This window comes from Saccopteryx bilineata, chromosome X (genome assembly GCF_036850765.1).
Source record: "Saccopteryx bilineata isolate mSacBil1 chromosome X, mSacBil1_pri_phased_curated, whole genome shotgun sequence".
NCBI classification, from domain to species: Eukaryota; Metazoa; Chordata; class Mammalia; order Chiroptera; family Emballonuridae; genus Saccopteryx; species Saccopteryx bilineata.
The window spans coordinates 120,096,017-120,120,369 of NC_089502.1; the positions used below are offsets into that span (position 1 = coordinate 120,096,017).

The following is a 24,353-nucleotide window of genomic DNA, read 5'->3' on the forward strand; positions in this document are numbered from 1 at the left end:
ATGTATCGTAGTCTTGTTTACTTACTGTCTTTACAGTATTATGTAAATATGCCATAGTTTATTCATTCTACTGTTGGGAGATATTTGAGTCATGTCTAGTATGAAGCTATTATTAGTAGTGCTGTATGATGCACATGTTCTTTACTACATACATGTACGTATATATTTACAATAAGCTTGGAAGTAGAATGGCTGGTTCAGAAGATATGTGTGGCCTGACCTGTGGTGGCGCAATGGATAAAGCATTGACCTGGAAATGCTGAGGTCGCCGGTTCGAAACCCTGGGCTTGCCTGGTCAAGGCACATATGGGAGTTGATGCTTCCAGCTCCTCTCCCCCTTCTCTCTCTCTGTCTCTCCTCTCTCTCTCTCTCTCTCTCTCTCTCTCTCTCTCTCTCTCTCTGTCTCTCCCTCTCCAAAATGAATAAATTAAAAAAAATTTAAAAAAAAAGAAGATATGTGTGTATCTGTTTGGCTTTTCCAGTGTGGTTGTACCAGTTCGTGCTCCCCAACGCTGCCAGAGGAGAGTTTCATTCCTCCCACATCCTCAGGAAGAGTATGCAGTTCCAATCTTGTGCGTTTGAGACCTGTGATGGTTGTTGTTGGGCAAATGAGTTTGTAAAATTTGTATTTTTTGAGTTTGCTCAGGTTTACTGTTAAAAAATGGTTCTGGGGAGCACCAGGTATGTGATCTGTGAAATTACAAATTACCTTCCTGCTTGGGAAGGGCCATTGTCTTGCTAATGATTGCTGGAGGAGAGGTTTTCACACCAGAAAGTTTAGAAAAGAGAGAGAAGCCATGTTTGCAGAGGGAGAATAGAGAGAATGAAGGTGTGCAGATGGGGAACCAGAGCTGAGGGGCTTTTGCAAGCTCCACTGAGACTGGCGGGGCCTTTGATTTCTTCCGGTGTGGAACCGGGGAATGCGTCAGTGGCTTTGGGAGCCCTGAGTGAAAGGGAAGTGTTTACCCTGTGTGGTACTCTTCGGCCAGTGCGAGACTTTTAACAAAGGAAGGACCACCATTTTCTGGCTCCACTGTTTCTTCACCGTCTGCCCAAATCCAATGGGAACCTGCATGTGTGTGGCCATGGAGACCGTGACTCCTGGCCATACAGTTGTGAACTGTGGGAATTTATTGTGTTTGCCTTTTACATGGAGGTATTAGCAATCTGGAATTGACTTTTTTGTGTGTTGTGTAAGGTAAGAGACAAGATTCATGTTTTTAGTTGTACATATATGCAACGGAATATTACTCAGCCATACAAAAGAATGAGATCTTACCATTTGATACATTATGGCTGGACCTAGAGGAAATTCTACTAAGTGAAATAAGCCAGTTCAAGAAAGACAAATACTGCATGATTTATATATGGAATCTAATGAATGAAATAAGCAAACAAAACAGAAACAGACTCAGAGATACAGAGAACAAACTGAGGGTTGCCAGAGGGGAGGGGCGTCGGGCAACTGGATGGAAAAGGTGATAGGCTTAAGAAGTGCAAATTGATAGTTAGAAAAGAGTAACGGAGATGTAGGTAGGTTATAGAATAGGGAATAGAGTCACTGATACTCTAATAACCATACGTGGTGCCAGGTGGATACTGGAAATATTGGGGAGGAACCGCCTGTAAAGTCTATGACTGTTGAACCACTATACTGTACACCTGAAACTAATACAAAATAATATTGGATTTAACCTGTAATTGAAAAAATGAAATTAAACAAAAGATTTTTTTGATATGACTAGCCAATTAACCTGGAATTATTTATTAAATCATCTACTCTCCACTTGACTAAAAAGGTACCATTGTCATAAATTAAGTAAATATTCTAGTTTATCTGTTCTCACAGCAATATCACATAGAATTAGTTAATACTAAATACTGATATCTGGTTGTAAGCATTCTTTTTTTTTTTTCAAGATTAAAGACACTCAATATACAAATTTTATTTTATTTTTTATTTTTCAAGTACTTTTTACATTCTATATTATTTTTATTAGTTTCGGATGTGCAGCAAAGTTGTTAGGTAATGATGCACTTGGCAGAGTGGTGCATCCATTGCTTCAAGCACCTGCCTGGCCTCACATATACTTAGCCCAATATTACTGACTGTATTGCCTGTACTGTTAAACCTTGTTATTTTTCAAGACTGCCTTGAATATTCTTGGCCCTTTGAATTTCCGTATAAATGTTAGAGTTGCCATGTCACTTTTTATTAAAAACTAGCTGTTACCATTTTGATTGAGATTGTATTGAATTTACAAATTATTTGAGAACTGATATTTTTACAGTGTTAGAGCTTCCAATTGGTTTCTTCAGTTGGTTCCTTCAATTGGTTCTTTCCAATAGAAGATCAAGATATACTCTTTTATTTATTTAGTTCCTTAATCTTTCAGTAATGGTTGTAGTTTTTCAGGGAGAAGTCTTAATTTTGTTTTGAATTATCACATTATTCCCTACAAATGTCAGAATTTATGCTCCAACAAACATCATAAGAGTACTTACTTTGACAAATACATTTTACAACAGTCAATGTAGTAGGCACATACAAGAAGCAACTACTTTGAGTTGATGCTTCCTGCTCCTCCCCCCGGACACCACCCCTGTTCTTTTGTTGTTTAAATTTGCATTTCATTGATTACATAGTGATTGGACTTTTCTCTTGTTTATTTGCTCTTTGCATTTTGTATGAAATTCCTCTTTGTATTCCTTATTCAGTTTTCTACTAATCTTCCATCTCCATTTATTAAATGATCTTTTTATATATAACAATATTACCCATTGTCTGATAGATGCTATAAATATTCCCAGTTGTCATTTGTTTTTAATTCTACTAATTGGCCTTAATTTCTAAATGAACAATACAGATATTATATTTAATAGTTTATTAACACTGTAAGTACTCTAGAATGTCTTTGGTGTAAGATAAGAAATCAATATTTAATATCTGTTTATTTCCAAAGCAGACACATCTGTTTATCTTAATGTTAAAGCTTCTACACATTTGAAATTAAAATTTAGAAATTGAAAGAAAAGGAAGCTGATCTTGTGTGAAATTAGGTTAAGATTCAATTACATACTAAATTAACACATAAGAGAACTGAATGTTTTGAATTGTTTGTGTGTGTGTGTTTTGGGGTTTTTTTCACCACACAGGATGTACTGTATGAAGAGCATGGTTTTATAATACTTAAAAGACTATCAGGGGTAAAAATGACACATTTTACTAGTACAGTGTTTTGCGTTTATTGTTTGATATGAATATGAAGTAGGCCTGACCTGTGGTGGTGCAGTAGATAAAGCATTGGCCTGGAATACTGAGGTCACTGGTTCGAAACCCCAGGCTAGCCCAGTTACGGCACATATAAGAAGCACGTATGAGTTGATACTTCCCACTCCTCCCCATCTTTTCTCTTTCTCTCTAAAATCAATAAATAAAATCTTTTTTTAAAAAAGAATATGAATTAGAAAATAATTAGTAAATTATTTTAAGATGTGGAAACTGACATAAAACTTACTCTTAGTCTATATCATCAATTATTCCCATTTGCTTTCTTTTCCCATGAATAATATAAGAAAGAAGCCATCTATTCCTGAATATTGTCTTAAGGGGTGGGGAATCACAAAAGTTCTGTGTTAAATGATCTCAAATTCCACCGTACCATTGACTAAGTGATATTGTCATAGGAATATAATCAGAGGGTTTTTGACTGATGGCTTTAGATATGCTATATCCTATTTATAATTATTTTCATTAGAATATATAAAGTATAATTTATCACCACTCTTTTTTGGTATGAAGAAAAGCTAGTCATTTTTTTTTCCAGATTAACTTATGCCTTTGCAAAGGAAATCCATTTATATTTTTCAAAAATTGGGAAATAGAACAAAACGTCTCCCACCTCATCCACCATCTGTCCCGTCATCATCAAACAATGATTTTCATTTCAGAAATATATCCACAAGGTAAATTCCTAGAAGTGAAAGTTCTGGGTCAAAGGTTATATGCATTTAATAGATATGGCCAAATTGTCTTCTACAGGGAGTATACCAGTGTGTGCGTCCCACTGGCCATCTGTAATGTCAGTATCTTCCACGGCCTTCTCAGCATAGTGTGTTCTCGTGCTTAGATTGTTGTCAGTGTGATAAATGACGTTTTCAGACCTCTTATATAACCAAGGCTTAGCTTCCTTTTGTATATTAAAAATCCGTTTGTGTTCTTTTTTTGTCAACTATCCTTAACTTCTGTCTAATTTGGGGGGGGGGGGTTGTTGGCCTTTTTCTTGTTAATTGGCAGAAGCACTCTTATGTGTTAGGAAAATTGATCCCTTATCTTAGATGTAAGTCACTATTTTTTTTTTTACAATTTGTCATTTGGCTTTAGCTTTGCTTTTAGGGTTGTTATTATTACAATTATTATTATTATTTTGCCATGCAGAAGTTTCTCATGTTTATCTAGTCCATATCTAGTCCAATTCACTAATATTTTTGTCTGTTAATTAAATCTACTTAACATGGGAATAAAATTCCATGTTTATGTTGTTGAGTACTCTGGGCATGTATTGCTTCTTAACTTTACAGAAAAAGAAATTAATACTCAATTTGAAAAACATTTGTCTTGCATTAAAAAGATGTTTATTGAAAGTCTATCATGTGTAGAAACCCAAGTTTGTCCCGAAATCAAAGCTCAGTGAGGGTGGTCAGTGTCAGTAGCAAATTAAACAGTGTGAGGTCAATGCAGTGGTCGGGGGAAGCGCGAGGGACGTGAGGATATACCTAATGCACGTTATAACTAAGCTTATAACGACTTTGTCCCACAACCTCATTATAAACTAGCATTTAATTATTCCTGGTATTAACCAAATCTTCCCAATTGCACTGTTTTCTTGCAGGAATTATTCTATCTCTATAAACAGGAAGGAATGGGTTGGGAGGATGAGAAGGAAAGCAACACCTATAGTTAAAAGTTATGTATATGGCCTGACCTGTGGTGGTGCAGTGGATAAAGCATCGACCTGGAAATGCTGAGGTCACCGGTTCGAAACCCTGGGCTTGCCTGGTCAAGGCACATATGGGAGTTGATGCTTCCAGCTCCTCCCCCCTGTCTCTCTCTCCTCTCTCTCCCCCTCTCTCCCTCTCTCTCTCTCTCTCTCCTCTCTAAAATGAATAAATAAAATAAAAATTAAAAAAAAAAGTTATGTATATGTTGCCCTGCCCAGATAGCTCAGTTGGTTAGAGCTTTGTTTGGAAGCACAGAGGTTGCTGGTTCGATCCCTGGTCAGGACACATATAGGAACAGATCGATGTTCCTGTTGTGCTCTCTCTCTCCCCTTTCCTCTCTCTAAAATCAATCAATATTTTTTTAAGTTATACAGATGTCTATACTTATATATGAAGCCTAAATGCAACATACTATTTCGTGATGAAATAAGAATAAGTTCATACCTCGATTTTAGAGCTTTTAGGAAATCTAATAGCTGTTATTTCCAGTAGCCTCAGAGTCTCGAGGCTCTCAGATACTTCAGGTTGAAGCTGTAAAAAGCTTTTTACATGTACTTGTGAATAGGAAATAGTCCATTAAAAAGAAACTAGTACCTTCCTATATATGCGGAAAAAGATACATTAACGGTATTATTGGATCATATATTATATATGGAGTTACATTTGTGATACCAACTATCACACACACACACACACACACACACACACACACACACACATGCACCCACTTACATGCACACTTACATGGATAAATAGAGTTTAGCACCATAGATGTCATGGGTTAGAACTCATGAAATACAAATAGGCTTTCATCTAATACTGTGTTTGCTTGGCTTTGTACCAGGATGCAAGTCAGACAAAGCAGATACAGCATCATGATTCATTACTCATGGACAAACATCCCACGCTACCCACACATGGTGTTTCTTTTGACTCCTCACCCCACACGGGAAAAGGCTGCCAGAAATGAAAACCAAGGTTTGTGCAGGTCACCTTGTAGAAGCCAAGCCCAGCAGTTCCCATTCGTCTTAGAGTTAGTATTCCAAGGAAACACCATGTGGGAGCCTAAGGTCTGGCCCAGGTGGACCTGCATTGGCCCAGGCTGGATGGTAACTTCACTCACGCATGCACATGCAGTTTATGTAATGTATAATACATAAGTATATTTACAATATATTTCAAAATGCCTGTTGTTTACATAGAATAAGAGCTCATATGAAATTCCGTCTCCTATAAATGGATTGACTGGTTATTTTGTCCATTAATGTATCACCTTTACACCCCACAACACTTGGGTCCAATTAAAGAATAGAATATAATGTTCATTAGTTCTTCTAAAAATGTCTAAAGCAGTTGTTCCAAAGTATGGGGCATTGTTTAGATGATGCACTAATTTAATAGTGTGTTTATTTAGTTTACTTTTAAAATGTTCTCTATTCATAATATCATTATTACATTATTATATTATAGATGTATATTGTAACATTTGTTTTCATACTATAATGCATTGCTGTATTCGTATTGTTATCATAGTATTATTAATAATGTCATAAAGAGTTGCCATTGCAGGTTCATGTTCTTTATTTATTTAATTCTTACAGTGACCACATGAAGCAGGTACTATCATTATCCTCATTCTATAAAGGCATTTAGAGTTCAAGGACTTGCCTAATGAACCAGGAATAAAATCAAGTAGCCTAACTCTAGACCCCACAATGTTGAACAGAATGTTGTAGTGCTTCCCATATCATTTCAAGTTTTCAACCCCAGTGTTGTGATCCATTTATAAAATTGGGGTAATAACATTGTCTATACTATAGGGCTGTTCGGTGGATTAAAGAGGGCAATAAACGTGAAACTTCCAAACACGGTATTTGGTACATAGTAAGCCCTTAGTAAAAACAACCTGTCTTCATTCTCTTCTACTCTAATCCAAATGATCTTTTTACATTTTATTCTAATCTTCTGATTCTGTGGTTTTTTTGGGGGGAGGGGTTTGGTTATACTAGGGCCCACAAATTTTCACTCCTAAAAATGCTTACCCCATTAATTTTCTTTGTCCAAGAAAGAATTCCTTTGTACGATTTTTCTTAACAGAGTGTCTGGCATACAATATACAGCACACCGTTCTGTTTAGTAAGTGAGTGGTTAAGTGAAGAATCCACTCCTTTCATTTTATTGGTTGGAGTTGGGTTTCCGTTTATGTGGCTGTGTGTTTTTTTAAATTTCTAAGAAAAGGTTTATTGTCTTTCAAGCATAGAATTTTTGAAAGACTATTAATCAGTGATTCATAATATATAAATTAAATCTTACCATGTAACATATGTCAGTAAGCAATTAGTAAGCAATTATCATGCTGTTAAAACACGAAATACAGTAAATTTCCAAAAACATTTTATAGCAAAAAGCTTTTGAAATTATTTCTTTTTATTTTTTATTTAAATCACAAGAACCTTTTCCTTTTGTTTCATTGCAGGTTTCTAGAGATTTACCTGTGAAACAAGGAGAAATTGAGGCTCACATAAAAGATCTTGGACAGTTCGAAGAGCAACTAAATCTCCTGCTTCTGTGGCTTTCTCCTATCAGGAATCAGTTGGAAATTCACAATCAACCAAATCAAACAGGACCATTTGACATTAAGGTAAGGACTTGCTGCTTGAAACACTGTTTTCTGAAAGAATGACAATATCAATGAACTTTCTCATTCATTATCTTCATTGTTGTTGTAATGTTGTTTATTATTATTCAACTCACATTATCTGTTTGTTTCCAGCTTTTACTAGCAACAATGTATTCATTAAGCTCCTATTGCTATTACCATTCATTTTCCATTCCCATTTTAATTGCACTTAATATATGTTTGTAGACTCCTTATTGAAAACTGAAGTCATTTAGGAGATAGGTACCAACAAAATAATGAATAGGCTTTTTAGTACACTTTATAAAACCCTCTCAGACTGACTCCTGTTTGTCTTCTCTCTTCTTATTCTACCAACAACCTCTCCTTATATTCTAGCCACACCAGACTATGGTATCTTTATATGCATGTGGCTCTATGCCAGGTCGTTGTTCTTGATCTTCTCCTTTTAAATGACTTCTTTCTCTTTTTGTCTCATGATGAATTTTCTTCCATCCTTCAAGACTGAATTCAACATCATTACTTCTTGAAAGCTTTCTTCTATACTCTGAGTAAAAAACCCTTTTAGGATATCTTTTTTATTATTATTATTCAGTAAGAGGAGAGGAGGCAGAGAGATGACTCCTGCATGCACCCTAACTGGAATCCACCCGGCAAGCCCACTAGGAGGTGATGCTCTGCCTATCTTGGGTGTTGCTCCGTTGCTCAGCAACCGAGCTCTTCTTAGTGCCTCAGGCAAAGGCCATGGAGCTATCCTCAGCACCTGGGGCCAACTCGCTCTAATTGAGCCATGGCTACAGGAGGGGACGAGAGAGAGAAGCAGATGGGTGCTACCCCTGTGTGCCCTGACTGAGAATTGAACCTGGGACTTCCACATGCTGGGCTGACACTCTACCACTGAGCCAACCATACAGGGCCAAAATTTCTTATATACCTCTGTATCCATTTGCAATAGCATTAGTACATTGATTTAAGCTTAAATTTTCAGACCTGACTACCTCATCACACTGTTTTTTGAATGCAGAGGGCATCTTCTTCTCTTCCTTGTCCCCCTAATTCCTGAACACCCCCAGCCCAGGGCTCAGTGTGTGTTGGGTACTGGTTAGTATTTTTGAATAGAGGAAGATGGTCATGAGGTGCAGCAAGTAAGCCTGTGGTTTAGACAAACATGCCCGTTGGTTCCCACCACCTCCTTTTTTTCACAAGATCAGTTGAGATCGGGCACATTCAGAGTGGTATAGCCGCAGACATCCTTTTCTTTCCAGGGTGATTACTTCTATCTTCTCTCCCTTCCAGGAATCATATTCTAAGGGTTTGTACCAACATGATGCCCCATTTTGCATCTCCTGTGGGCCAACAGTATTAAGTAGGCAATCAAATTAACCAATCCAATTGAAAATACAGCCTATTCATTAATGTAATAGGTAATTTCAGACTAAAAATGTGAAATAACATCTTGAAGTGAATTTTTCTTCTAATTTATTGACCCAAATTCTTCCATTCATTTATTTCTAAGATTGTAACAGTCTAACATTTTGAAATCCATGTAGCTGCTATTTTGCTAGGAAAAAAAGGCAGGGATAAAAGGAAGTGTGAAGATCGTCTAGAGAAGAAAAAGGAGAAGTTTAGGAAAGATGGGCTTGGGTGAGGATAAGGAGAGAGAGGGAGAGTGCTTTGATATAACTGAAATGTGTTAAATTTGCAAAGTGCACTCCATTAGTCTTACCCTGCCTCTTCCTGAGATTTATATCAACCAATCAGAGCTAGAGCAGTTGACACTGTAAGTCACAGGTAGACATTATTTCATCAGGGCAAAACCCCAGCTGCTCAGCCAGTGAGGTGGTAGTAGGGTCAGTCTGATGATTAAACTCAGTCCCAATAGACTTTACCCAGAAAAAATTTAATGAACTTTGGGAAAGTATATAGGACAGACAACAATACAGCCTGCACAGTGATGGCACACGGGAGCTCTTGATGCCAAGGTGTGGCTTCTGATGCACTAGTCACCGTGCATTTGGGCCATGTGTGGTCACAAGTGCAAGGCTGGATGAGAGCAAAACCCCAACATCATTAAGGGGAGATACCAGTTCTGGGATTCCTTACATTTTGCACCTAGTTGATACGTAATGTCTTCAGAGATATTTCAAAAGCACCCATTCCTCAAAGGCAACTGCTTCTCATCAATACTGACTGTTTATTAGCCAATAAATAATCTCACCAAAGAAGTACAGTGACTTGGTCCAATAAACAATGACTTTGTCCAGATTCTCAATTACTTTGGATGTAGTACTTTCTTATATATTTCTTGTTTAGTATTGCAAGGAGGAACAGCCATAAACTCTTTGTTCCCAATCAGAAATAGCTTTCTGTAACTCACAGATAAAAGTACATGCCTTTCTTTTCTAATAGTATCTTCATTTAAAATGTGCTTCATTAAAATCATAAAAATACACTCAATGTTAGCTATCTCTGTACATGGAATATATTGAAAAGATAAAGTCCTATGATACAAATAGATGTTGTTGACTCAACCAAAGTAGCATTGGACTCAGTCTGTGCCCCCAGAATGGTTCTCAAATATTGAAAACTTGCATTGGGCTTTGCCAAATGGGTGCCTGCAGTTTGGAATGAAAGCCACTCTCAGCGTTAGTCATCACTTTTCCTGTGTGTGTGTGTTCTTTTCCAAGTGAGAGGAGGGGAGATAGACTCCTGCATGCACCCCTACTGGGATCCACTCAGCAACCCCCATCTTGGGCCAATGCTTACAACTGAGCTATTTTTAGTGCCTGAGGCGGAGGCTCCATAGAGCCATCCTCAGCACCCAGGTCCAATGCACTCCAACCAATTGAGCCGTGGCTGCAGGAGGAGAAGAGAGAGAGAGAGAAAGAGAAAGAAGAGGGAGAGGGGAAGGATTGGAGAAGCAGATGGTTGCTTCTCCTGTGTGCCATGACCAGTACTCAAACCTGGGAAATCCATATGCCAAGCTGACACTCTGTCACTGAGCCAACCAGCCAGGGCCAGTTTTTCTTTATCAAAGCTGCAAGTCACCACTCTCTTGCTGATGTGTATTGTTTCAGAATATCATGATATTTGTCTCCTGAAGCTTAGTCTAATTCAGTGAGGAGAGAGGCAACTTCTTCTTTTTTGACTGTAAAACGCCTTAGCTTCAGTCCCCTGTGCGTATTCTGAGTTCTTCATTTCTGGCGTGTAGATTTCAAAAAGATTCCTTTAGGCTTTTTATTTGCCTAGTGGCTGTATCCAAGGGAAATGAAGACCATAACCTCTTACCTAGGATGACTAGAAGATCTCCCCCTTTCATTCTTAGAGCCCTAGCTTATAATCAGTAACCTATGTGAATAATTAATTACCATTATTTCTCTTTACATAGTTTCTATCTACAGTCACTGTCAAAAAAACAAGTTCCTGAGATTGCACCCAGTTCCTGTACTCTGTATGGTTTTAGCCTGCATAGCCTGCTGTGGCCCCCTGCTTACAGAGATTAAACTCTTTTTTTTTTTCAGTTAAAGAATGATGGGAAAATGGACTTTTCTTCACTTTAAATATTAGAAACCAAAAATAAACTTTTAAGACAGTTTTGAGGACATGCCCGGTTTTTAACCCAGAGAAAGAACTACCTTTTACAAATCTGAGAAACGAGTTAATACAAAGAATATCAATATACAAACTGCCATTTCCGAAATTTAAATTATTATTATTTCTCCTGGCCATGATGACAATGGCTACTGAAACAAAGGGCCTGAGGCCCTGCCAGTGAGGTCATCTGTTTTCTCCAGTCAAACTCAGAACACCTGTTAGAAAAATATGTACTAGCGTCTGTGAGCCTCAGTTTTGCCTGCTTGATACTTCATGCTTATTGATGACATTGCAGCTAGCTGCGTAATGAAACCCAAATTTTAAAAAAGTGCCTTCAGGGCTCTGTTGTAATACACTGTTATGCTGGAGTGAAAATTGACTGTGCGTTGCTTGGTTTTGTGCAATTTACTCCCAAAATATTCCCATTCAGGAAATCCTGCAAATAGCAATATTCGTTTTGAAAAATCACCTCACAAAGCCCTTAGCAAGCTGAGAAACATAATCAATGAGATCGTGATGTAGAGGGTGCAAATTAGGCATAATCACAGCCCTTTCCTTTCAGTCAGCCCACTGGAAGGCATGCCTCTTAATTTTGATTTTCTAATATACTCTCGGTTTAGACCTAAAATATGTTGATTTCAGATTTTAGAAATGATAATTAAATGCTAAGAATCAGGGACCGCTTAAAATTTCTCTAAAGGGTCTTATGTTGTTAATCTTTAATGAATGTTTTCAGTAATAAGCTGCAGGTATACGATTTATCTGACATAAAACTGCCTAACTACTGCTTTCCAAACTTTTTATTAAAATATGGGGTAGGGAGAAACCACATAATTTTATGTTAAGTTTTAGTGACTAAAATGCTTTCATGTTGATGGCAGGGAAGGTTGTTTCCTCCCCTGGAAAATGACCTTCCTTCCACGGTCTATAAATAAACACAGCATAGTACTCTGCTGGTTCTTGCTTACCAGGTAAGAAACCTAATTCCCCATAATGTCAAGTCCACACTGAAAACTACCAAAAGACACAATTGTAGCGACTGAATGATAAAATACCTGAACACCAAAATCCTTCTCTGCGTGTGTTCATATTGCTGTGAGGGTTGTCAAAGAAAAATTGCACTGGACAACTGAATAGGTCAGGCAGACGCTATTCGAGAATACCGCAATAGGGGAGAGAGATTGGACTCACCTCCACTGAAACAAAAGGCAGGGCGGATTTTAGGCATTAGAACAAGCTAGTGGAAAATACTGGAGAACATTATTTATTTTGAATTTTTTCTTTTATTTATTGATATTCATTTTCATTTATTTTTTATTTTAGTGAGAGTGGGAGGCTGAGAGACTCCTGCCTACGTCCCAACTGGGTTCCATTCCCCATGCCCACTAGGGGGCGATGCTCTGCCCATCTGGGTCATTGCTCCATAGCAACCAGAGCCATTTATTTAGTGCCTGAGGCAGAGGCCATGGAGCCATCCTCAGTGCCCGGGGCCAACTTGCTCAAGCCAATAGAGACATGGCTGCGGGAGGAGAAGAGAGAGAAAGAGAGAGAGGAAGGGATAGGTGGAAAAGCAGATGGGTGCTTCTCCTGTGTGCCCTGATTGGGAATTAAACCCAAGACATCCACACTCCGGGCCGATGCTCTACCAATGAGCCAACCAACCAGGGCCATTTATTGATTTTTAGATAGAGGAGGGAGAGAGGGGGCAGGGAGCAGCAGTAAGCATCAACTTGTCGTAGTTGCTTCCCATATGTGCCTTGACCGGGCAAGCCCAGGGTTTTGAACCAGTGACCTCAGTATTCCAGATTGACACTTTATCCACTGCACCACCACAGGTCAGGCATTCTGGAAAACATTAGAGGAGAAGTTGGTTAATGTGATTAAACCATGTGTGTTTGCTAACTGTCTCTTATCGAAGGTAGGCTACTGTCTTCGCACTCAGACTGGAAGACAGGGCTCTGTTCTTCCTGATATTTACATTTCAAAGGGATGACTCCCAGGCCCTTGAGAAAGACATTCCTGGGCTGTAGATGAGTCTCTCAAAAAGGCAGACAAGGAATTTACAACTGAAAGTTTTCTAAAGTAAATGTGCTAAGAAAAGGGAGGCCAAGCCCCTAATCAGGAAGAAACCTGGCTGAGCCAATTAGGAAGATTTCTAGAGCTTGGGTTGGGAACACCTTTTGATGGTGAACTGACAATGGCAGTGGTCATCTGATGACAATTTGAGTGTTTTCGGTGATGGCACAGACATCAGAGGTTTTAGGAAGATTGTCCACAGTCCTGGTATTTCCTGAAGCAGGACATGAAAGACATGAGCAGTTTGGTGAGCTTCCTGGGTGGTCCACACAGCAGCTACTGCGGGGGGGGGGGGGCTGTGCATACATACTCCACTGTGTTGATGAGTCCTTTGAAGTGTATATCAAGTTGTCCAGCTTCAGCACTCAGGGAGGGGATCCTTTAAATCCTGGGGACAAAGGTCAATTTCAGGACAACCTAGAACTTGAATAAGGGTCTGGGCAGTGGGCTGTTAGTTTGCAGTGATGCCAAGTCAGGACAATAGGGGGGAAATGGGAAATGCTAGTGTGGAGAGTTGCAGCGAGATGTTAAAGGAGAATAGGAGAACTGAAAATTGGGTAAGAACTAACAAAATGTGTAAGAAGACAGGATCCAGTCAAATGGACAGGAAGGTAACAAAATCATAATTTATAAAAGAATTCAAAATACACTGCTCACAAAAATTAGAGAATCAGGGAACGTGCAGATACTCCAGTACCTTCAGCCTTTTGTGTAGTGCATTTTCACCAATGAATTCAAAATTAGTTTTGCATTTCATTTGCATAATTGAACAACTTTCTTTGACTTGTCATTTGCTTTTCTGATGTTCTTGTTTAATAAAAAAAAAAAAAATTTTTTTTTTGTATTTTTCCAAAGTTAGAAGCAGGGAGGCAGAGAGACAGACTCCTGCATGCATCCTGCCAGGATTCACCTGGCACACCCACCAGGGGGCAAAGCTCTGCCCATCTGAGGTGTTGCTCTGTTGCGGCTGGAGCCATTCTAGTGCCTGAGGCAGAGGCCATGGAGCTGTCCTCAGCACCCGGGCCAACTTTGCTGCAATAGAGCCTTGGCTGCGGGAAGAGAAGAGAGAGATGGAGAAGGAGAGGGGGAGGGTGGAGAAGCAGATAGGTGCTTCTCCTGTGTGCCCTGGCTGGGAATTGAACCCAGGACTTCCACACGCCAGTCTGACGCTCTATGCTGAGCAAACCAGCAAGGGCCCAAATGCTTCCTTTATCACTTCATATTCTTTTAAAAATATCCCCTAATTTTTCTGAGCAGTATAGCTCAAAGACATTGAACAGGACTAGAATCAGATAACCAACCAGGTTATTCTATCATTTTCTATTGAAACGTACAATTTTTGTCTACAGTCACCTCTCATTTGATCAGATACTCAAAGTAAGATTATTCTGGGTTACAAAATAAGGCTGGGTTCTTAGCTTACATACATGCAGCAAGGGTAGTCATTGACCATGCAGGCCTTTTAAAGTTAGATTTTCCTAAAAGTTTTTTATAAAGAAACTTAGATTTTTACTTTTAAAAGCTTCACGAGGTTAGAAAGCCAAGCCAAGATCTTGCAATTAACTTTACCTGCTGTACCGATAGATTTAGGTGACTTCCTCTATGCTCAAAGTCCTCAAAGTATCCAAAGGTTTTCTGGGTCTGCCAGAAAGTGACTTTCGTTATTCACCTCTAAGCCTGGCCAGCCTGTGAGCCAGATCCTATGTCAGTTTTCCCAAAAGGGTTTTGTAAGCATTGATTCCCAAAAGTCCTAAGTGGTTCCTTAAAACTGTCTCGTCATAACTAATTGTATGCACATCATTCTCAATTATGTCATTCCAGTCAAAGCTTTGGTTATATAACTAATTTTCTCAATTGCACCCTGGTACAAGGAGGACAGGTTCTTACTGAACCCATGAAAATAACTGAATCATCGTGAAAATAAGAGTACTCAGTAAGTGTTTCTGAATTCTGGACAGATCAAGCAGGGAGAAAAAGATAAATGCTTCACGTCTGTTTGCAAAAGTATAATCTACTAATTTTCTATGATTTATAGATAGATGAAGAGAAAAGCTAAAGAAGACTCTTAGAACAAGAAATTAAAACATTAAGGCATCAGCAATATTCCAAACAAAAGCCCTAATCAAATCATCCTCCCTCAGTTCCTTCAGTTCTATGTAATTGATTCTCATTCTCTGTGGTCTCAGGTGAGTAACATCATCAGCTTCTCTGCTTGAGTGCCGGAAATCCTGTCTCAGTCCAGTGGAATGGTCTCAAAGTTATTTAAGCAAAGCTCCCAGAAGCCTGTGCCCCAGAGTACCTGGCACAGTTCTTTCCATGGGTCTCTGAGGCAGTCCGTTCTTCTTGAAGACAAGCATTCTGGTGTATAGCTGATTGCAGGCACTTTCATGGGAGCCTCAGAGTAAACAGCAACCACGTGCAAATGACAGAAGGCTTCAACCTGCCACGATTAAAGATCTGATGAGAGTAGATATGATAGGGAAATGCAGGTGTTTCTGCAACACAAAACATTTTAAAGTAAATAACCAGAATTAGAGCTGCTAACATGACACTGTTGTGAAATATTAGGCAAAGCAGCACCGGTACATATATACAACAGCATACAAAGTTATTCTTCTTTGACCTTCTTGTTTCTAGAAGTTTCATTCTTCTATATGAAATAGAGTCTTTAACCGTTAGTAACTTTCATTTTACAGAGAAACCTAGGTAGCTGATAAAATGTGAACTGTCAGATGCTAGCATTCTGTAGCAGAGCAGCAAAGTTTATGAAAAACAAATTGAGGTTACCTGCTCAATATAAGAGGGACCCTTCGTGGAGGAGGCTTTTAAGGCTTTCTTTGGACCTAGTATGTTTATCTTATGGAGTCTGTGGAGGAAAAATTGGGTGAGTGACTGAAACTATACCAAGGGGCTATCTGGGAGTTTCCAGGGCTCATGGAAGTATATGAAATACCCCGTTTGTTTCAAAGGAGCTTTTTTAGTTTCAGGTGGTGACTTAAGGCAGTGGTTCTCAAAGTGTGCGCCAGGGCACACTGGTGTGCCCTAGAAGATTTCCACGTGTGCCCTATAGTATTCTAGAGAAATATGTACCTGTTGGGGACCAAAAAACCAATAGGGATTTTGGAGTTTAGATTTTGGGGGGACAGAAGTGTGGGGAATTGGCTGTAAGCTGACAGTCTGCCCAACCCCCCACCTCACTTGCCTGATTAGGTTGCAAAAGGCTGTTAAGCTGTGGTGCTGGATTGTTTACACTACCCCCCATGTTCCCTGGAAAGACTGGAGGCAAGTTTCTTTTATCCTTTATTTGGTATAAAGTTAAGATGATATGTGTGGTGGGGGTTTTCTGCACTCAGCACAATTAAGAGTAAAAAGAGAGGAATTCTTCAATGTATTGAAGAGGAAATGAGAGTTCGCCTTTCAAATATATGCCCAAACATTGAAGAAATCACTAAGACACATCAGGCTCATGTTTCTCATAAACAAAAGAATGAAAAAACTCAACACATTCACGCTGGAACCTGCCCAATTTACTAAATCTTACTAAGAATGTATCTATCTATCTATCTTTATATATATAAAGATAACATTTTGTCATTTATTTTTATTTTTAACCCCTCTTTTTTATGAATTTTAAAAAGCGTAACTCAAAAAATGTAACATAAAAATGTTTTTTTCATGTCAGAATAAATTTAATTTTGTATTTATTTCATTTAATTACTATAAAAGTATGCTTGGACTTCATATATTTTTCTTTAATATTTGACTTAATTATTATAACATATTTCTCAGAAATTTGTATATAGTGTGCCTACAATTATTTGTAGGATTTTAAATGCGCCCCTACTTCAAAGAGTTTGAAACCCACTGCTTTAAGGGTTTCTGAGTCTTTTGGGAGCCCCCTCTGAGGGCAGGGAGCATCAAGTTCAAGTGGTCATAGGGAGTTGAGGGGCTGGAATGGAAACAGAAAAGTGTGACAGTGGTGGACAGAGGGATGGAGGAGGTAAAAGGTTATTATTAATTTTTTTTAGAGATAGATATGGGGGTAGTGAGTAGTGGGAAGCATTAACTCATAGTAGTTTCTTCTTGCATGTTCATTGATTGCTTGTACGTGCCTTGACTGGGCAAGCCCAGGGTCTCAAGTCAGAGACCTCAGCATTGCAGGTCAACACTTTATCCACGGAGGCACCATAGGTCAGGCATGAAGAGGTAAAGGTTTTGAAAAGGAATACAGTCATCCCTCGCCATATCGCGGTTCACTTTGCACCGTCTCACTGTATTGCAGATTTTTAAGTTGTCTGTACTAATTTTGTATTGCAGATTTTTTTGCTATATTGTAGGATTTTGTGATATATAGGTATTTTTGTGTATTTTAATTATTTTTGTGGTAAAATAAGCATTTTCTAGCCTAAAAATTTTGAAAACAATATAAAAAACACTAATTAAATATATTAAAAGAACATTAAATTGAAATCTAGCCTTTATATAAATAATACAATAAATATAAGGTTGCTACTTCGCGGATTTTCGCCTATCACGAGGGGTTCTGGAAGCTAACCCCCACGATAGACGAGGGACCACAGAATATCCAAGGCTTCAGGGGACCTAAAAGGAATGGAAGAGAGAGAAATCTTAGATGAGCCAGTTGGAGGAGATCTTAAGTTTCCCAAAGAGGCCTCTGAAATTTCAAATTATCCGTAGAGAAGTCATGCCAATGAGGAGGAAAAGCAGATGGCTCTGCAGCAGTCGTTTTCAGAAGGAGAATCAGAAGCAAGAGAATTTCCCATGGGAAACGGAGGAACCAAAGGAACACCAATAAAGAAACCCCTCTGGAGAGCTCTGCAGAGAAAGAGCGCTCTACGTACCAAAGAACTGAAGTTCTGTCAAATGAGATCTCAGTGAGAGGTTCCCATGTTCTAAAGCAATGGCAGCTTTCAAAGGAGTCTGGGACTCTAACCCAGCCTTAAGAGTATACTCAGCATCCTCAGAATTAGAATCTGTCCTTTACCATGCTTTTAAAGACTTGTTATCCGACGCACTGGATTTTTTACTTGGACTCACCAGTGGAACTGCAGTCTGTCATTTAGGAGTGTGTCTTTTTAGAGTTGAATGCTATCTAGTTCAACTGTTTGCAAGGAGATAGAAAATTCACATTCAAATTGTTATGTACATTCAAATAGTTACATGTACCAGTTCAAGTTGAACTGAATATCCGTTGTGATTTAGTTTATTTTTTTAAGAGGTGGTGGTGTTAAGGAGATGAGAAACAGGGAGGAGGACACTGACCTCTTTTATGTCTGATCTTCTTTCCTAGAAAAATATTTCAGTGTTTTCTATTAGGTATGAGCATATTTCTGGAGATGGTGTCCTGAAAAATAATGGATGAAAGTTATTGGACAAAAAGACACAATATCCTCATTCACCATGCAACTTTTTTCATTAAATGAGAGTAGGGGAGATAACAGAGACAGATTCCCGCATAAGCCCTGACCACTATTCACCTGGCAATCCCATCTGGTGTCAATGCTCTGCCCATCTGGAGCCATGCTTGCAGCAGAGCTATTTTTAGCACCTGAGGTGGAGGCTCCACAGAGCCATCCTCAGTGCCCAGGCTAATGCACTTGAAGAAATCGAGCCATGGCTGCGGGAAGGGAAGACAGACAGAGAAAGAAAGAGAGAAGGGGGAGGGGGAGGGGTGGAGAAGCAGATGATCACTCTTCCTGTGTACCCTGACTGGGAATCAAACCCGGGACTTCCACATGCTGGGCCGACACTCTACCACTGAGCCAGGTGGCCAGGGCCATTCACCATGCAACTTGACAGAGGTTTATTGAAGGAGTTGTGGGATGTGAGAGAGGAGATAGATGTTGACGGAGAGAGACTTGGAGTGGTGAACATACATAATATACAGATGATGTGTTATGGAGTTATACCCCTGAAATCTTAGTGATTTTATTATCCAATGTCACCCCAATAAATTCAATAAAATTTTTTTAAAGAAAATTAAAAATTCCCCTGAATTTAGGTTGTTTTGGGGCAAGGGGGTGATTCTGTCTTGAGTAAAACCTTGAAGATTATTTAAATTTGGGGATAAATGAAATTTGGCATCAACTTTTCTCTTTGAATACTGGGGATCATAAATCTTTCTCTTACTTTTTATCCCCTCTACTCAACCTCAGAAACGATTGCTGAATTTAAGTAGTATGATAATAGGGAGAGAAGCAAAAGACCCAAGTTCAAATTACAGGTCTGACACTGGCTTTGTGATATTATGACATATGTCACTCACTCTTCTGAACCTGGCTCTCCTCCTCACTAAAAATGAAAAATTGAGCCAATTATCCTGGGACTCTATTGGATTAAAGTAAAACTAAGGTGGGTACACATTTTTTTAAAATTTTATTTATTCATTTTAGAGAGGAGAGACAGAGATGAGAGAGAGAGACAGACAGAGAGAAGGGGGGGAGGAGCTGGAAGCATCAACTCCCATATGTGCCTTGACCAGGCAAGCCCAGGGTTTCAAACCGGCGACCTCAGCATTTCCAGGTCGACACTTTATCCACTGCGCCACCACAGGTCAGGCTGTACACATTTTTTAAGGCAATAGTAAGATATGGCTGATGAGATCATTCTTGTTGTAGCTGAAATTTTGAGAAGAACCTCTAAGAATGAAATTTAATTTTACAGAATAGCCTCTTCTTTTTAAAAGAAAGCAGCAGGTTGCTACCGGAAAACCACGCGGAAAGAATCGCAAATAGTCATACGATTGTCATGTTTTGCCAAACCAAATTGCCCCCTCTCAAAAGAAGATTATAGTCTGGAGGAGAGTTTCTTGAATTGAGAATTCCTGGAACAGAGTTCAAGTGGAATTAACACTTTGTTGGCAGATGGGAAACTGGCATGGCTTTTGCAATTTCCTTCTCTGAGAGAGAGGGGAGAGGAGGGCTTTTGCCCCTGCCCTCCAAGCCAAGAAGGATGCCAAAAGGACCCCCGTTCCAGTGCTATTCAGACCACTCTGCTCATAAAAGTCTCAAAATAGTTTTTAAAAGAACAAAACTAAGTATGCTCTTGCACATTTTAAAGTCGACATCTATTTTCTCCCCTGGCATATTATAAATATTGACATTTAAAAATGTTGCATTACTCTTTTGAATGTATCCAGTGGAATGCAAATACCACAGCAGTGTGATATCTGCCATCACCCTCTTAAAAGTACATGAAACGAGCTCATCTTTAATAAATAGAAGTTTCAGACCATTCCTCTTTCTTCTTTAAATCCTATTTCCATTCCACTTCCCCAAAGAATTGCATCTTAATATAATATATATTTATGCTATAAAGTCTTTTATTGGCCACTCTTTCATACTTCTGCATGACAAGTACATCTATGTGGATTTAAATTCACTTTTGAAAAACAATTTCCTGTGACTATAAGGCTCTAGGTATTTTTAAGAATCCTTTAGATTGAATCATAGCTATCATTTTTAATACTAAGGTTACCTAGGCCCTGGCCAGTTGGCTCAGTGGTAGAGCATCGGCCCAGCATGTGGATGTCCTGGGTTTGGTTCCCAGTAAGGGCACACAGGAGAAGCGACCGTCTGCTTCTCCATCTCTCTCTCTCTCTCTCTCTCTCTCTCTCTCTCTCTCTTTCTCTTACCCCTTCTGCACCATTGCTTCATTGGCTTGAGCGACTTGGCCCCCAGCACTGAGGATGGCTCCTTAGCCTCTGTCTCAAGTGCTAAAAATAGCTCAGTTGCCAAGCATGACCCCAGATGGGCAGAACATCGCCCCCTAGGGGCCTTGCTGGGTGGATCCCTGTTCAGGAGCATATGAGAGTCTCTCTGCCTCCCCTGCTCTCACTTAATTCAAACAAAAAAGTTACTAAGTGTACCTAGTAATAACCAAATTACCTAAATATACGGAACTTCTGATAAATATTAAGAAACTCAGATTTTTACTGTTAATGAGATGGATAAGTGCTTAATGGTACCTTGATTAAAAGAAGTCAGTAACAATATTTTGAACTGTATTCTGATTTGGCACAAATGTGTCTTGGGTACAGTGCACACTGGCATATGCCAGGAGAAATGCTTTTATTTTGTAAAGTTGGAGGGCTGTCATTAACCAAAATGTGGTTAATGAACATTTATTTTGTTTTCCAGTTTTGCTCATGTTACAGGGTGACAAAAAGTGAGAACGATGACGGGAATGATGTATGTGCCACAGGGACCAACCCAGGCAAAAACCTCTTCTTGGACCCAGGAGACTAGAAACTGATTCTGTGAGCAGCGTCAGCTGCCCACGTATTCCTGGGAAAGTCTTTGTGTGCCCCAGTCAGGATTGCCACTCTAGGAGAGATGAGCATCCTATGTGAAGAAGCGAGGGACAACACAGTCCCTGGCTGAACATCTGTTCAGCCACCATAACACCTCCGAGTTGATCTCAGCAGAGTCCGTGCCTTTAGCCGCCGCACACTTCCTTCCTGCATCAATACTGGGATCACACTGTTGACTCATACCGACTATACTCGTGTCTAAAATTGCCAGTGCTTTTTCACATTTGCTGTCTGTGGCTGGCATTTCCTTGTGCAGCCTACTTTTTGGAAATAGACACACGACTGTCAGCCCCTTCCCCAGACCTATGCAGGTTAATCCACCAAGGTCCCTGACACTTAGGTCCGTTGCCTCCCATTTTCTGATCCAGTCCTGACTAAGGCAGAGAACAGACAAGAACCCATTCCCACTGGGAGGCAGAAGCTGTGCCTAGCATTGCTGTTGTGACCATGATTTGTAGTTCATCTCCAGTGATTTCCATTTTTACTGACCTTGGCTTCTACTCACAGCCTCCCGCCCTGCCCTGTCTCAGTTCTCATTGTTCTGCCCACCCCACTGAACTCCCCCCACCAAGAAAGAAAACTTGTACTTAACACCAAACTCCTAGAAGCCTTAATACATGCATTAACCCATCAGTCCAGTTAATAGTAGAGACGGAGAGGAGGTGAGCCCGAGGTCCTGATTCCATCACACAATCTATTGCGATCTTTTACAGTAGTTCCTTTTCAACCTCAGATTTGATATGTCTGCATTCTACAGCTTTATCGTTGCAGTGAGAAAACAATTTAAATAGACTGAATGCTAAGACAGAGCCGTGCATCACATCACGGGAAACCTCTGTCTGTTTTGACATCAATTCAACCATCAATTTCCTTTGGCAGTTGTTAGTTAGTTACCAAACTCAAATGGCTTTCTTTCCTCCCTGGTTCATATTATTCCATTTTTTTTTCTGTAAGCATTCATTTGGAGACTTCATGAAATGTGCTGCTGAAATACACATGAACTTTACTTGGCTATGTCCCTGATCAACCTCTTTAGGCAGAGGAAGGCATGAGGCTAAGCTAATGAAATTTATCTTCAGCTAACAAACCATTTATTAATTAACTACAATGTCCTACTATGTTAAGTCGGCCCTCATTCTTAATTTGCTTAGATGTGAGTTGATGTATCAGTATAGCTCAATGTCTATTTCAATGCAGAAATACATATAATGCAGTACAATGAGTGCACTTATCAGATGCTGTAATAACACAAAGGAGTGATACCTGCCCCAGACAAAGTGTTGTTGAGAACACAGCCCCTGAAGTGTGGTCTGTAGTCCAGCCACGGCAGTAGTAGAAGCATCACCTAGACTGTTCGAAATACTAATCCTTGGCCCTCTCCAGAGACCTACCGAATCAGAATAGATGGGCTTGTAGTTCAAAAATCTGGGTTTCCTACCTGACTGGGTGGTTTCACAGTGGACACAGCGTTGGCCTGGGATGCTGAGGACCCAGTTTTGAAACACCAAGGTCAATGGCTCAAGCTTGGGTTCATGCGGCTTGAGCGTGGCATCATAGATATGATCCTCATGGTCGCTGGCTTGAGCCCAAGGTCCCTGACTTGAGCAAGGGGTCACTGGGTCAGCTGGAGCCCCCCCCCATTCAAGGCACATATGAGAAAGCAATCAATGAACAACTAAAGTACTGCAACTATGAGTTGATGCTTCTCATCTCTCTCCCTTCATCTCTCTCTCTCTCTCAATAATAATAATAATAATAATAATAATAATAATAATAATCTCTTATCAGAATATGGAGTAAGAGGTAGAAAACTGCAGTTGTTCCTGGTCATGATATCATGGTATCTCATATTCTTTATATTCTGTTTCTGTCTCATTCGCCTTTGTCATGTTCACATCACTTATGCAAGATCAAATCCTGCACACTTAAGGAAAAGATAAAAATAAAAAGTTTAAACTTAAAAAAAATCTTCATTTTAACAAGTCCTCCAGAAGCTAGTCACACCTACTAAAATTTATAAAGCTCTGGTCTCAAGAAAGCTTCCCTTGAGGTTGTGATAGTGAACTGAATCTTTAAAAGATGAGTAGGGCCGGACCAGGCAGTGGCGCAGTGGATAGAGCATCGGACTGGGATGTGGAGGACCCAGGTTTGAAACCCTGAGGTCAACAGCTTGAGCACGGGCTCATCTGGTTTGAGCAGAGCTCACCAGCTTGGACCCAAGGTCGCTGGCTCCAGCAAGGGGTTACTTGGTCTGCTGAAGGCCCGCGGTCAAGGCACATATGAGAAAGCAATCAATGAACAACTAAGGTGTCACAACGAAAAACTGATGATTGATGTTTCTCATCTCTCTCCATCCTGTCTGTCTGTCCCTATCTATCCCTCTCTCTGACTCTCTGTCTCTGTTAAAAAAAAAAGTAGGAATTTTTCAAGTGAAATATGTGTATGTGAAAAAAAAAAAGGTTTGAGAGAGAAGAGGCAAGAGGAGGACTTTGGTAATAAGGATGAAGAGGAGATAGTTTAAAGAAATGTTTTTTCAAGTTGCTTTTGGTGACCTATTGATGAGTTATAAGATCAATTTAATAAGTAAAACAAAATAGAATAGGTTAGGATAGGGTCCATAGAATTCAATGTACATTATCACAATACATTGCATGTGGCACGGGGAAGCATTGTTTTGCGCAACTTTGTGTTTTGGTCTAGGTATTTTGTTCC

The 24,353-nt window shown here is 39.5% G+C and overlaps 1 protein-coding gene across 5 annotated transcripts in view; it reads left to right on the forward strand.

Moving 5' to 3' along the window:
- The window catches only part of DMD (dystrophin), a 2,360,554-nt gene that overhangs the window by 1,497,708 nt on the left and 838,493 nt on the right, over window positions 1–24,353 (forward strand). For all 5 annotated transcript variants that reach the window (XM_066250305.1, XM_066250306.1, XM_066250308.1 and 2 more), the window contains one exon: window positions 7,478–7,642. In XM_066250305.1, the coding sequence (XP_066106402.1) occupies window positions 7,478–7,642 (165 nt within the window). The remainder of the gene's footprint in view (window positions 1–7,477; window positions 7,643–24,353) is intronic.